Source organism: Bos javanicus, chromosome 9 (genome assembly GCF_032452875.1).
Source record: "Bos javanicus breed banteng chromosome 9, ARS-OSU_banteng_1.0, whole genome shotgun sequence".
Taxonomy (NCBI): Eukaryota; Metazoa; Chordata; class Mammalia; order Artiodactyla; family Bovidae; genus Bos; species Bos javanicus.
The window spans coordinates 100,515,118-100,528,954 of record NC_083876.1 but is presented as its reverse complement, the minus strand read 5'-3'; the positions used below and the strand labels follow the sequence as shown (position 1 = coordinate 100,528,954).

Genomic DNA, 13,837 nt, shown 5'->3' with positions numbered 1-13,837 from the left:
AAGACTTAAATTTATAAAATTTTTTTCATTATAGTGTCATCATTTTGTCCTAAGCATATTCTTTAGCAAACTGTATCTTAAAGGCTGTAACACGTAGTGATGAAAGTATTTTGAATCCTGGTTCTGTCCTTCGTCACCTTTACAGTGACCTGAAGCGAGTGACTGAATCTGTCACAGCCTCAGTTGTTTTCTCATCTTTAAAATGGGCACAGTAATACCTATTTTGTAGGTTTTTCTTTTTTTATTTTATAATTAGAGAAAATATTCAGAAAAGGCCTGGCAACTTCACATGACACAAAGTAGGAGCTCAGTCAGTTGCAGACTTTATTGGATGTTAGGATTGCTAATAAAGTTTTGTTTTGAGTTACTTTGGAGAACTAGAAACCGATTTATGTAATTTGATTTAAAAAACTTTCGAAGTTGAAAGTCTCAAGGTTGACACCCTGAAAGTTGAAGGTAATGGTTCACCTATTTTGGCAGCAGTGTTCTGTGCGTTCACAATCGGGTTTCCTTTAGGGGACAGTTAAACAGCATAAGCAGTGGGAAGTTTTTCAGGTGTTTGATTAATGTCATATTTGCGTAACTTTTATATAAACAGAGCTGCATCCTGGTAACATATTTTTTCAATAAATTGAGTGTGCTGAAAAATCTCAATTTTTGTCTTAAAAAAGCCAACTTGTCATTTTAGTACTTAAATATTGAAAATATTTATATATCCTTATATAAAAGCTTTTTAAATAACATGAAAAAGCAAGCAACAGATTGTGAGAACAATTTGCAAAATATATATCTGGCAAAATATTTGTATCTAGCATATATATTAAAAAAACTTCCAAGATAACCCAATTTAATAAGTAGGACACAAGATTTTAACAGATGCTTCACAAAATAAGATTGATGAATGGCCATTAAACAGATGAAAGATATTTGATCTAAGAGAAATGTAAATTTAGTTGACTATGAAATCCTGTTACATACAAGCTTGAATGGTTAAAATTTTTAAAAAGTGATGCTAGCAAGCATTGGCAAGAATATGGAGAAACGTGGATGCTCATACCTTGCAAGTGGGAGTATATGTTTGCACAACCACCTTGGAGAGTAGATTCACAGTGTCTTATAAAGTTCAGCACACACAGCCCTCGTTCAGCTCCACTTCTGGGTAACACTCCAAGAAAAACAGCACCTGTCCACACAAAGACTTGTAAACAAATCTTGAGGGCAGCATTATTCATAATTGCCCCAAACTGGCAGTTAACAAATAATGTCCATCAACTGGTGAAGGGGTCAAGAACGTGTGATGTGTCCATACCCTGAGCTTCTGCAGCGGCTTAGTGGTGAGAACCCGCCTGCCGGCGCAGGAGGCGCAGGTTAGATCCTTGGGTCGGAAAGATTCCCCTGGAGAAGTGAATGGGTGTCCACTCCAGTACTCTTGCCTGGCAAATCCCATGGACGGAGGAGCCTGGTGGGCTGCAGTCCATGGGGTCGCTAACAGTTGGGCCCGACTGAGCGACTTCACTTTCCCTTTTCACTTTCATGCATTGGAGAAGGAAATGGCAACCCACTGCAGTGTTCTTGCCTGGAGAATCCCAGGGGCGGGGGAGCCTGGTGGGCTGCTGTCTCTGGGGTCGCACAAAGTCAGACACGACTGAAGCGACTTAGCAGCAGCGGCAGCAGGTGAGAGAGACCCATCAGAGAAGGCTACCGTCTAACTCATTGCCTGTAGTTGTAAAATTGCTCCTATGGAATGACTCCTATTTTCAAAAACCGTTTTGAAACTATTTCCCCTAGATCAGGAGTCAGCAAATCTCTTCTTTGAAGAATCAGACAATAGGTATTTTTGGCTTTGTCGGCCACAGCATCTGCGTCACAGCTCTGTTGTGTGGGGCAGTGGGACTCCGTCAAGGAATGGTGTGGTTGTGTCCCATTTACACTGTTTACAAAACTGGAGGGCGCCGGTGTGTACACAGTCTGTGGATGGCTGACCCCTGCTCTAAATTGTTACAGTGAGGGGTCTCATTTAAGTTTGTTCAGGAAATTTATGGCTCTCATAAACCCGGCCAAGTGCAAACAAACAGATCATTTTTACCAAATGTATTAGACTTTTCCTCCAATTCCACAGTTTGCATGTACTTTATGATGTGGGATGTGGGATGTAGTTTGTGATACGGGATGCTTCTCATTAGAACCAAATGAGAAGCTGAACACCTCCTGGAGATGGTTCTGAAAAACTCTCTTGAAAGCAGAACTGGGTTAGAATATTTTCAAAAAGGTTTTATTAAAAACCACTTGCATGTGTCCCCGCTGTCTTTGAGTTTAGAAGCTAGCAGTTCCGTTGCGGTTAACTGTGGGAGAAGCGGAACTGGGCCGAGTGTGTGATGGTGCGTGGTTTGCTCTCTCCTGCCTGTGCTGTCTCTTGTGCTGCCGTCTGGCCCCCGCCGCGGGTGCAGAGAGGTGGACTTGTACACGGGCTACACGACCCGGAACATCCTGTGCATGCCGATCGTCAGCCGCGGCAGCGTCATCGGCGTGGTGCAGATGGTCAACAAGCTCAGCGGCAGCGCCTTCTCCAAGACGGACGAGAACAACTTCAAGATGTTTGCTGTCTTCTGTGCTTTAGCCTTACACTGTGCCAACGTAAGTCATGACGTTTTTACTACTTGGTGTTAAATTTTATAAACTTGGAAAGTGTTCCCCCCCATTTCCTTTATAAACCCAAAAGAGTGATTCCTGGTTATGCATATCTTAGGAAATACCTTAAAATTCCTTGGAAGGAAACAAAGAAAAGAAAACTGATTTTTTCATTTATTTCAAGGTGTGAATTTGATAAAAAGAAAAATGAGGTGAATGTATACGGTTTCCCTTTCCTGATAACTACCGATGTAGTTTTGGATGTAATCTACCGATGTAGAGGAGGTTATCCAAACCCTTAGAGGTTGCCATTCGTACCACGCTTGAGACTCTTGTGCAAAAAAAAAAAAAGAGAGAGAGAGTAATAACTCGAGTCTTAACACCAAGCAGAACAGTTTCCTCTGCGAGGAAAAGGGAGGCAGCCACTCCACATGTTTGTCTGGTGCTGTGTGCAGGCGTCCTAAGTCGCTCAGTTGTGTCTGACTCTTTGAGACCTCACGGACTGCAGCCCGCCAGCTCCTCTGTCCATGGGATTCTCCAGGCAAGAATACTGGAGTGAGTTGCCATGCCCTCCTCCCGGGGATCTTCTCCACCCAGGATTTGAACCTGCGTCTCCTGCACTGGCAGGCAGATTCTTTATCAAGGAGCCCCCCGATGCCGTGTATTCATTTAATCTTCACAACAGCCCAGCTCTGTGTACTGAACAGTAAGATCAGGCTCCATTTATTTTATGAAGTCTCGCTTTAAAAGAGCTGAACGTATCATCTTTCTTTTACATTTTAAATGAGTTAAACATTTAGTATTCTATGAACTTTAGTAAGCCCTGGGATTTCTTTGGAAGGAATGATGCTAAAGCTGAAACTCCAGTACTTTGGTCACCTCATGCGAAGAGTTGACTCATTGGAAAAGACTCTGATGCTGGGAGGGATTGGGGGCAGGAGGAGAAGGGGACGACAGAGGATGAGATGGCTGGATGGCATCACTGACTCGATGGACGTGAGTCTGGGTGAACTCCGGGAGTTGGTGATGGACAAAGAGGCCTGGCGTGCTGCGATTCATGGGGTCGAGAAGAGTCAGACATGACTGAGTGACTGAACTGAACTGAACGGAACGGAACTCTAGTAATCCTTCAGTGACATGACTGGAATTCTGAACTTGGAGAAGATTTTATTAACCTTTTGTAAAGCCAAATCAACATGCATGGGAATTCTCACCTTAGTAATTTAGAGAAATTTGTCTTTTTGGAAATCATAGGAGCAGCCATGTGAGTAATGAAAATAGCAGAGAAGACTTGGAACAAAATGGCAAAACGATAATAGTCTGGCGATGAGAGGTGACTGTGCGCAGTGCACCTCGTTCTTCCTGCGGCCCCATGCGGTCTCATGGGGGCTGTACTGTCGCCCGGCCCGTCGGAGACAAGCCAGCGCAGCTGTCAAACACTTCTAACTTCAGACCTTTTTTATACCAGCGTATCTCCTCATCAGTAAACATATGGACAGAATGCATCTGTTTAGTTTAAAAGTTGCAGGAAATATGATTTCCACTATATGCTAAATATTGACTTTTATAATTTTTAAATATATTCAATGGAATCCAGGTATTAGAATAATTTGACATCTATTAATAGTCCACTTCCCTGGAAGAGGGCATGGCAACCCACTCCAGAATTCTTGCCTGGAGAATCCCATAGACAGAAGAGCCTGGGAGGTGACAGTTCATGGGATTGCAAAGAGTTGTACACAGCTGAAGCAACTTAGCACAGTCCACTTAAAAATAGAATAAGAAGCTCTTACCACTGAAAAACTTAGTATCATTCTTTTCTCTCTTTGGACTTGTGTTTCTGTTACCCCACAAAAGTTTATTCTAATATATGTTATACTTTAAAGTGTTTTTTAAAAAATTATAATAGTCTAAAACAAACGTGTGTAAGGAGTGTTAAAAATTGATTTTGACCTGTGATGTTATGTCATGGACCTCCCAGATGGCACAGGAGTAAAGAACCCGCCTGCCCATGCAGGAGATGCAAGAGACAAGGGTTTGATTGCTGGGTGGGGAAGATCCTCTGGACTAGGAAGTAGCAACCTGCTCCAGTATTCTTGCCTGAAAATTTGCATGGACAGAGGAGCCGGGAGGGCTATCGTCCATGGGGTTGCAGAGTCAGACTTGACTGAGCAACTGAGCACACACTATTCAGTTCAGTTCAGTCGCTCATTCGTGTCCGACTCTTTGTGACCCCTTGGATTGCAGCGCGCCAGGCCTCCCTGTCCATCACCAACTCCCAGAGTTTACCCAAACACACGCCCATCGAGTCCGTGACGCCATCCAACCACCTCATCCTCTGTCGTCCCCTTCTCCTCCTGCCCTCAATCTTTCCCAGCGTCAGGGTCTTTTCCAGTGAGTCAGTTTGTGACAGATACCACAGACTGGGTGACTTAAACAACAGAAGGTTATGTTTCTGTGGTTTTGACAGCTGGAATTTAAAGATCTGACTACTGGCAGTTTGGTTTCTTCTAGGCCTGTGGCCTCCTGCCTTCGTGTGTCTCCAGTGGTCTTTTCTCTGTAATCGTCTGTGTTCTAATCGCCTCTTCTTATAAGGGCATAGCTCATTGGATTAGGGCCCGCCCTACTGAAGTCTGTAGACCTCTATAGTCTCCTTCCTTGGGGCTTCCCCAAGTGGCTCAGTTGGTAAAGGATCTGCTTGCAATTCAGGAGACCCAGGTTGGAGCCCTGGGTACAGAAGATCCCCTGGAGAAAGAAATGGCCACTCACTCCAACATCTTGCCTGGAGAATTCCATGGACAGAGGAGCCAGGCAGACTACAGTCCATGGTATCGCAAAGAGTTGGACACAACTGAGTGATTAACTTTTTTTTTAGCATTCAACCTAGAATCATTCCTTATTCTGTCTTCTATGTCTTAGGCATTTTGAAGTGTATAGTGAAAGTGAAAGTCGCTTAGTCATGTCCGACTCTTTGCAACCCCATGGACTATACAGTCCATGGAATTCTCCAGGCCAGAATACTGGAGTGGGTGGCTTTTCCCTTCTCCAGGTGATCTTCTTAACCTAGGGGTTGAATCCAGGTCTCCCATATTTCTAGCGGATTCTTTACCAGCTGAGCCACAAGGGAAGCCTAAGAATACTGGAGTGGGTAGCCTATCCCTTTTCCAGTGGATCTTCCCAACCCAGGAATCGAACCAGGGTCTCCTGCACCTCAGGCAGATTCTTTACCAACTGAGCTATCAGGGAAGCCCTTTTGAAGTGTATGGACGGGTTATTTTGTAGGGTGTTTCTATTTTGGTTTTGTCTGGTGTTTCCTCATGGCTCTCTCGAGGTTATCATTTCGGCAGGAACATCTCAGCAGGCTGTGTGTTCACGGTGCCAGCTGTGGGCAGGCTCTGGGAAGGAGGCGTCTGCCTGGTTTCTCCACTGAAACGTCCTTTCCCCCTGTTGTCACTATTTCAGAAGAGAGTTTACACATAAGCCTGAATATCCTTTGCTTTCTCTCTCTCTGTCTCTCTCTGCATATCAGAACTTCCTCCTAACTCCAGAGAATTCCTTCCAGCTGTTTCACCTCCGTCTTCGGGATACTGCTGTCTGGGAATGTGGCTCCCCTATTTCAGCATCAAGTTTATTTCTGCTCATCACCTTTACTTTTTGGGAAGCCGTGAGAGTTGCTTTCATCTTGAGTCAATGAGTGGAACAGGAAGAGTTTTATTATAGCAATTGCTCTTAATCTGAACTCCACATGAGCCAAGGTGCCAAAGAATATGGCAACCCAATCATCAAAAATTGTTTTTAATGATCTGTCAGCTGAAAATTTGTTTAGGTCCACGTTCAAGTACCTTATGAAAGCTTTAGAAACCACTTTTAGACCTTATTAACACCAGTATTTGATTTAAGAAATTTTCGTACTAATGAAACTTGAGAAAGGGGTGATTTGAAATGAGCGGTGGGAAAAGAGCATTTTTAGGTAAGAGTCCATGTAAAAATGGACAAGCGGTGGAACTTGATCTTCTTAAAATCTGTCCGTGTTTCTGTGCAGCCCTGGAGGACTTACTGTGTCCGTCCCAGGGTAGGCACTGTGAGGCCGGCTCAGCAGTGCTGTTGCAGAGCTCGCCCAGGGCGCTCAAAGCTCTCCTGAACAGTGATTGTTGCATCAGAAACCTGGACTCAACCACGGTCAAACGATTACGCCAACCCAAATACTAAAGCTGAAACAAGAAAAATAACACTCCTTCTGAAAAGTCATGAGTAAGTTGACAGGCATTCTGTTTTTGTGTTGGGGCAAAGCTAGTGGAGTTGTTTATAGTGAAACTGACTTGTCACTTTTTATAAACACTGAAACTCACCGAAACTGTTTCTGCTCTCTTGCCATGACAGATAGGGTATGTGCCACAGTTTCATAGAGTGTCAGCGCTGGTGGCGGGCTCTAAACCTCTCCTAGATTGAGCAGACCCAGGCCTGGTTGTTGCCTGAAGGTGCGTGTTGAAGCCCAGGTGGCGCAGCGTCAGCTCTCTGTGGAGTTAATCACCACTTTTTAAACTGCAGTATATCTTCTCCCCATGAGAGCTTATAAAAACTGCATTGTTTTTGACAGTGCCTCCAAACTCAGAGAGCATGACAGCCTCTGACCCCGCAGCTCAGGGGCGCCCCCACCCCCGCCCTGCCCTCTCCACGCGCCTTCCCGTCTGGGGAGCAGCTGGTATTGGAGTTGTTTCTGTTCAATGCAGAGGGAAGACCAACGTACTGCCTTTCTTTACAGTAACACTGGCTTTGTTGAGGCAAGCATCCTCCTCAAGAAAAAAGAAAACGCAGAGAGCTCCCACTGTGTGTCAGTGTCTGTAAGCCAGTGATTGGTTTCTTTGCAAGAGAGTTTCCTGTCAGCCTTCTTCAGGGGAGGATGTCAGATCATAGACCTCTAGAGTAAAGACCAAGACCTGGATCCCGGTTCCTTCGTTAGTCCCACAGCTATCCCGAGGGAGGCTCTGATTAGCTCCACTTGATGTGAGAGAGACAGATACATGGATGAAGTAACCCAGGGAAGGTCCCGCAGCACGTGTGTGGCCGGCCAGCTTTGGATGTGGCCCTGGAGTCCTCGGCGCACTGCCCTTCACCCGCCTGCGAGAAAGACAGCTTTGTAAACACTTACGTCTCAGAGCTAGTCAAGGAAAAAAAGTCATTTCTCTGCATCTTGGTACCATGGTCTCCATAAACTGGAATAGACGTGCAGGCAGAGGAAGCCACACATCAGATGCTGTATTTTTTTGACGGTGTATTTTTAGTCGCTCGATTCTTTTTTATCAGCTCAGTTCTTAGCAGGGATGTCAATCTGTTGATTTTTCCTCGTGTTGGTCTCTTCTTTCCTGGATTTCCTCATTCCTCCATTCCTTTACTTGATTTTTACTTACTTACTCAGATCCGTCTGGAATTGCTTCCCCGGGGGAGACCCAGGTAACCTTGTCTCTCTGCAGGGTCCTCAGCCCAGGAACTCCTCCCTGCAGCCACAGGCAGTCCTTTGGTCCCACACAGGGCACGGGGCACAGCCTCCGCTGGGCCTGGCATTGCCCTCGCCGCTGTAGCCCTATTTCATGCTACTGCATACAGAGCACAAGGCTTCCTGTCCATACCTGTGTGGACCGTGTTTTTCGTTTTAGGTTTATTTAGGGGGCCACACTGACTTCATTACTGACATCATTTAATGCTATTGACATCACATTGAAAATCTGCATTTTAGCAGATATTCCGGCGGTTAGGTTGGGCATGTGACTTGAGTGAAGGGGAAGGAGCACCCAGTTTGTTTCAGCAGGGGTTGAGCCCCTTGCATCTATGGATTGCCTGCAGCCAGTGGCGAGCTGGTAAAGCCAGCTCTCTAACCAAGAAGGGGCTTTACGTGTAACACTTCCCAGTTTGTGTGGAGTGCACACTCCCTCTCAGATAGGCGCACGCCCGAGGAGCATCCTGAGTGCAGACCTGGGAGCCAGGGTACATCCTCAGCAGGTGGGACGCAGCGTCATGCACCATCACAGCCCTGACACTCAAGAGTTCTTCAGCAGACTGAGCCCTCAGGAGCCCAGTGGCGTGGCCGCGGTGCTGGAGGAGGTGGTCATTGCCGGCCACTTGCCCGAGTTTGTGCTATTCCTTACATATGAGACCCCACGGACACCGCGTGTCCTTCCCGACTTGGGCGCTGCGTGTCCACGGTCTGCACCTGGGAGACCTGGGCGCACAGCACTCGAGTAACTTTTGCCTGAAGACACACAGCCACTCAGCGCAGGAGAGGAGGGCCGACCCAGAAAGGTGAGCTGCAGCCTGGTTCTTAGCTGGTGTACCTTTAAGTGAGTCCAGGCCTCCTGTGAATGTGAGTAACGTCAGCGCATCCTCCGCACGCCCCCATGTCTGTGCAAAAAGCCAGTAGGTAGGGGTGCTGCTTCGTAAGATTGCGCGGTTGTGTTCTCTCCGCGTGGTGGGCGCGAGCCAGGTTACGCTCCTGTTTCCAGGCCGCCGTCCTGCTGCCTTTGTGCCTGTCCCATAGCCTCGTGTCTGAGATTAATCCCCCATCCAAATGGACGGCGGCCTCCTCTGCTAGCTGTCCCTTGGGCTGGACAGTGAGCCCAGCTTAACTCCTCACTGTCACAGACAAATAGTCAGTACAAAGTCAGCACACAGCGTGGCGGTCCATCTTCATTAACAGTCCGCAGTGGGGAGAAGAGAGCAGAATCATTTATTAGTAATATGTTATTTTTGACTATTCATATTGAAGGTCATTTAGAAAACGGGGACTCAAGTAGCTATAAAATTTGCTGAAACTAATTCTTTTTTTGCTGTAAAGTTAAAGTTCGTGTTACTGCCTTACATTGAGTACAAAATTTTAAAAAAATTAAAATTAACAGTTTATATGTTTACGAACAATATAAACTTATTAAAATTATACATAGTGATAAATAAAAATGTGGTTTATTCTCAGCGGAGGTCATAAGCTTGTAAAATGCTGAAAATGAGTATTTTGTGAGGATTGTGAAAGTGGTGTATACGGAGCCCTGAAAGGCTGCCTGCCGCCGAGCAGGCGCTCACTGGTGGTAACGACTGTGGCGGCAATGCTGTTCTGCTGCCTAATATGGTTACTTTTACTAGCACCTCCCCCAGAACGGCCCTGAAGAGCAGGCGGTACTGACTCACAGTGACTGCCAAGTAAACCCCGTTGATTGTTCGCCCTCCTGCCGGAACCTGCAGTACCGTCTCGAGTGGGAGGGATGTGACGGTCCATTGAGGGTTGGGGGGAGCATCTGAGAACTTCTTTTAAGGAGTGCTGTGAGGGAAAGTCCATTTTCTCGATTGTGCGTACACGGATGGAGCTTTCACCTGGCTCGTCTGTCAGGTGGCTGTGTCATGTCCAGGTGTGGTCTCCTGTGACGGGGGCCTTCTATTCTATAGGGAAGAAGAGCGGACAGGGGTGTCCAGCCTGCACTTCTAAGCCTGACCCAGCTTTTCTTCAACCATGTTAGACGACAGCTTTGCAATGTCCACTCATTTCCCTTGTGCTACAAAGGCTTTGCTACTTGCGGCAAAGCACTTGGAATAGTTGTTGAATTCATTGTTTATTTACACATATTTCTTTCACAAAAAGATAGAAATTCCAAATTGCTGATGTTTTTCTGATGACAAATGACAGTGTTTTGTTACTTATAAGACGTATTCAAAGAAATAAACATTTAATCTGAACTTTCAAATTGCAAGAAACATTAACACGGAATAAGAAGATAATTGCTTTTCCAGATAAATTCATACCACGAAGAGAGTACTTTGAAAACAGTTATTTTCCATCATCATCATGTGACTTTTTGCTGAAATTTATGTGTCACATACACAAATTCCCACGTACCTTTACAAAGACTAGGAGCAAGCATTTTTTAAAAAGAAGTTTACTGAGGCTTATAAATATACAATGAACTACATGTGTTTAGAGTGTGCAATCTGACAAGTGTACACACACACCCCTGATGACTGGTGTGTCCGTCATCCCCATGAGTCTCTGTGACCCGTTCCCACACAGTCCTCCCCATCTTCATCCCCCGTTTCAGGCAACCACTCTTGTACTTTCCATAACTTACTTTGAATTTTCCAGTTTATATGACTGGAATCATAAAATCTGTGTTCCTTGCTGTCTGACTTCTTTCCCTTAGCACAATTATTTTTTAGACTCATCCATGACACTGCGTGTGTAAATAATTCATTCTGTATTACTGAGTATTCTGCTGTATAGATATATTATGAGGTGTTTGTTTAGTCACCTGTTGATGGAAATTTGAGTTATTTCGCTTTTGGCTGTTACAAATAAAACCGTCCAAGTCCGTGTGTGGGCATGTGCTTCCATTTCTCCTGAGTAATGCCTAGACTGGTGGGCTTTTGTGGCGGGGGGATGTTTAAGAAACCGCCAAGCTGACCGACTTCCAGTATCCCCAGCATCACTGGCAGTGTTCCAGTCTCTCCACATTTGCATCTCTGGGTCTTCTTTGGTGAAGTGTCTGCTCAAATCATTTGCCTGTTGTTTGTAATTTCTGGTTTTTGTTACTGAGTTTTGATAGTCCTTTTATATATTCTAGATGTAAGTCATCTGCCAGATTATTTGCAAATATTTGCTCCCAGTGTTTGGCTCCTCATTCTCTTAACATTTTCTTCTTAAGAGCATTCTTAATTTCAAAGAAGTCTAGCATGATTTTTTTTCTTTATGTGATCATGCTGTCTGCATTGTATCAAAGAAAGATTTGTCTAACCAAAGATGACAATGATTTTCTCCTGTGTTGTCTTGTAGAAGTTCTACGGGTTTCACATCTAAGTCTGTGGCTGACTTGAGTAAGCTGTTGCATGTGGTATAAGATGAGGATCAGCACTTACTTGTTTGTCTGCATCCAGGTGCCCGGTTGGTCAGCCCCCTGAGTGGTGCAGACTCTTCTTTCCCTGAGGTCTTGCCTTGTACTTTTGCTGAAAACCAACTGACCCTATGTATTCATTCTCCTCATGGCCTGACCCCTTTATCACTGAAATGATCTCCTCGGTAATAATCTTTACTCTGAAATCTACTTTGTTAGGTATCTGGAATTTTCAGCTGTTCCCGTTTTCTCTAGACTGGTGGTAAATGTTAAACACCTTTTCCAACCTGTTGTTCTTGTTGTTGAGTCCCTAAGTCGTGTCCAGCTCTTTGCAATCCCACGGACTGCAGCTCGCCAGGCTTCCCTGTCCTTTACTATCTCCCAGAATTTGCCCAGACTCATGTCCATTGAGTCAGTGATGCCATCCAACCATCTCATCCTCCTCTTGCCCTCAATCTTTCCAAGCATGAGGGTCTTTTCCAGTGAGTCAGCTCTTCGCATCAGGTGGCCAAAATATTGAAGCTTCAGCTTAAGCCTCAGTCCTTTCAATGAATATTCAGGGTCGATTTACTTTAGGATTGACTGGTTTGATGTCGTTGCTGTCCAAAGGACTCTCAAAAGTTTTCTCCAGCACATTTCGAAAGCGTCAATCCTTCGGTGTTCAGCCATTTTGTGGTCCAACTCTCACATCCATACGTGACTACTGGAAAAACCATAGCTTTGACTATACAGACCTTTGTCAGCAGAGTAATGTCTCTGCTTTTTAATATACTGCCTAGGTTTGTCATGGCTTTTCTTCTAAGGAGCAGTTGTCTTTTAATTTCATGGCTGCAGTCACTGTCCACAGTGACTTTGGAGCCCAAGAAAAATAAAGTCTGTCACTGTTTCCACTTTTTCCCCATCCATTTGCCATGAAGTGATGGGACCAGATGCCATGATCTTTGTTTTTTGAATGCTGAGTTGTAACCCAGCTTTTTCACTCTCCTCTTTTGCCTTCATCAAGAGGCTCTTTAGTTCCTCTTCACTTTCTGCCGTTAAAGTGGTGTTATCTGTATATATGAGGTTGTTGATATTGCTCTCTGTAGTGTTGATTCCAGCTTGTGATTCATCCAGCTGAGCATTTTGCATGATGTACTCTGCATATAAGTTAAATAAACAAGGTGACAATATACGGCCTTGATGTACTCCTTTCCCAATTTGGAACCCGTCCATAGTTCCATCCAGTTCTAACTGTTGCTTCTTGTCCTGAATACAAAATTTTCAGGAGACAGGTAAGGTGACCTGGTATTCTCATCTCTTTAAGAATTTTCCAGTTGTTGTGATCTACACAGTTAAAGTATTTAGGGTAGTTAGTGAACCAGAATGTGAAGTCAAGTGGGCCTTAGGAAGCATCACTACGAACAAAGCTAGTGGAGGTGATGGAATTCCAGTTGAGCTATTTCAAATCCTGAAAGATGATGCTGTGAAAGTGCTGCACTCAATATGCCAGCAAATTTGGAAAACTCAGCAGTGGCCACAGGACTGGAAAAGGGCATTTTTCTTTTTTTTTTTTTTCTAGTTTTATTTTATTTTTAAACTTTACATAATTGTATTAGTTTTGCCAAATATCAAAATGAATCCGCCACAGGTATACATGTGTTCCCCATCCCGAACCCTCCTCCCTCCTCCCTCCCCATACCATCCCTCTGGGCCGTCCCAGTGCACCAGCCCCAAGCATCCAGCATCGTGCATGGAACCTGGACTGGCAACTCGTTTCCTACATGATATTTTACATGTTTCATTGCCATTCTCCCAAATCTTCCCACCCTCTCCCTCTCCCACAGAGTCCATAAGACTGTTCTATACATCAGTGTCTCTTTTGCTGTCTCGTACACAGGGTTATTGTTACCATCTTTCTAAATTCCATATATATGCGTTAGTATACTGTATTTATGTTTTTCCTTCTGGCTTACTTCACTCTGTATAATAGGCTCCAGTTTCATCCACCTCATTAGAACTGATTCAAATGTATTCTTTTTAATGGCTGAGTAATACTCCATTGTGTATATGTACCACAGCTTTCTTATCCATTCATCTGCTGATGGACATCTAGGTTGCTTCCATGTCTTGGCTATTATAAACAGTGCTGCGATGAACATTGGGGTACACGTGTCTCTTTGCCTTCTGGTTTCCTCAGTGTGTATGCCCAGCAGTGGGATTGCTGGATCATAAGGCAGTTCTATTTCCAGTTTTTTACGGAATCTCCACACTGTTCTCCATAGTGGCTGTACTAGTTTGCATTCCCACCAACAGTGTAAGAGGGTTCCCTTTTCTCCACACCCTCTCCAGCATTTATTATTTGT

The 13,837-nt window shown here is 44.8% G+C and overlaps 1 protein-coding gene across 5 annotated transcripts in view; it reads left to right on the top strand.

Moving 5' to 3' along the window:
* The window catches only part of PDE10A (phosphodiesterase 10A), a 582,319-nt gene that overhangs the window by 527,625 nt on the left and 40,857 nt on the right, over positions 1-13,837 (top strand). For all 5 annotated transcript variants that reach the window (XM_061428524.1, XM_061428522.1, XM_061428521.1 and 2 more), the window contains one exon: positions 2,448-2,634. In XM_061428524.1, the coding sequence (XP_061284508.1) occupies positions 2,448-2,634 (187 nt within the window). The remainder of the gene's footprint in view (positions 1-2,447; positions 2,635-13,837) is intronic.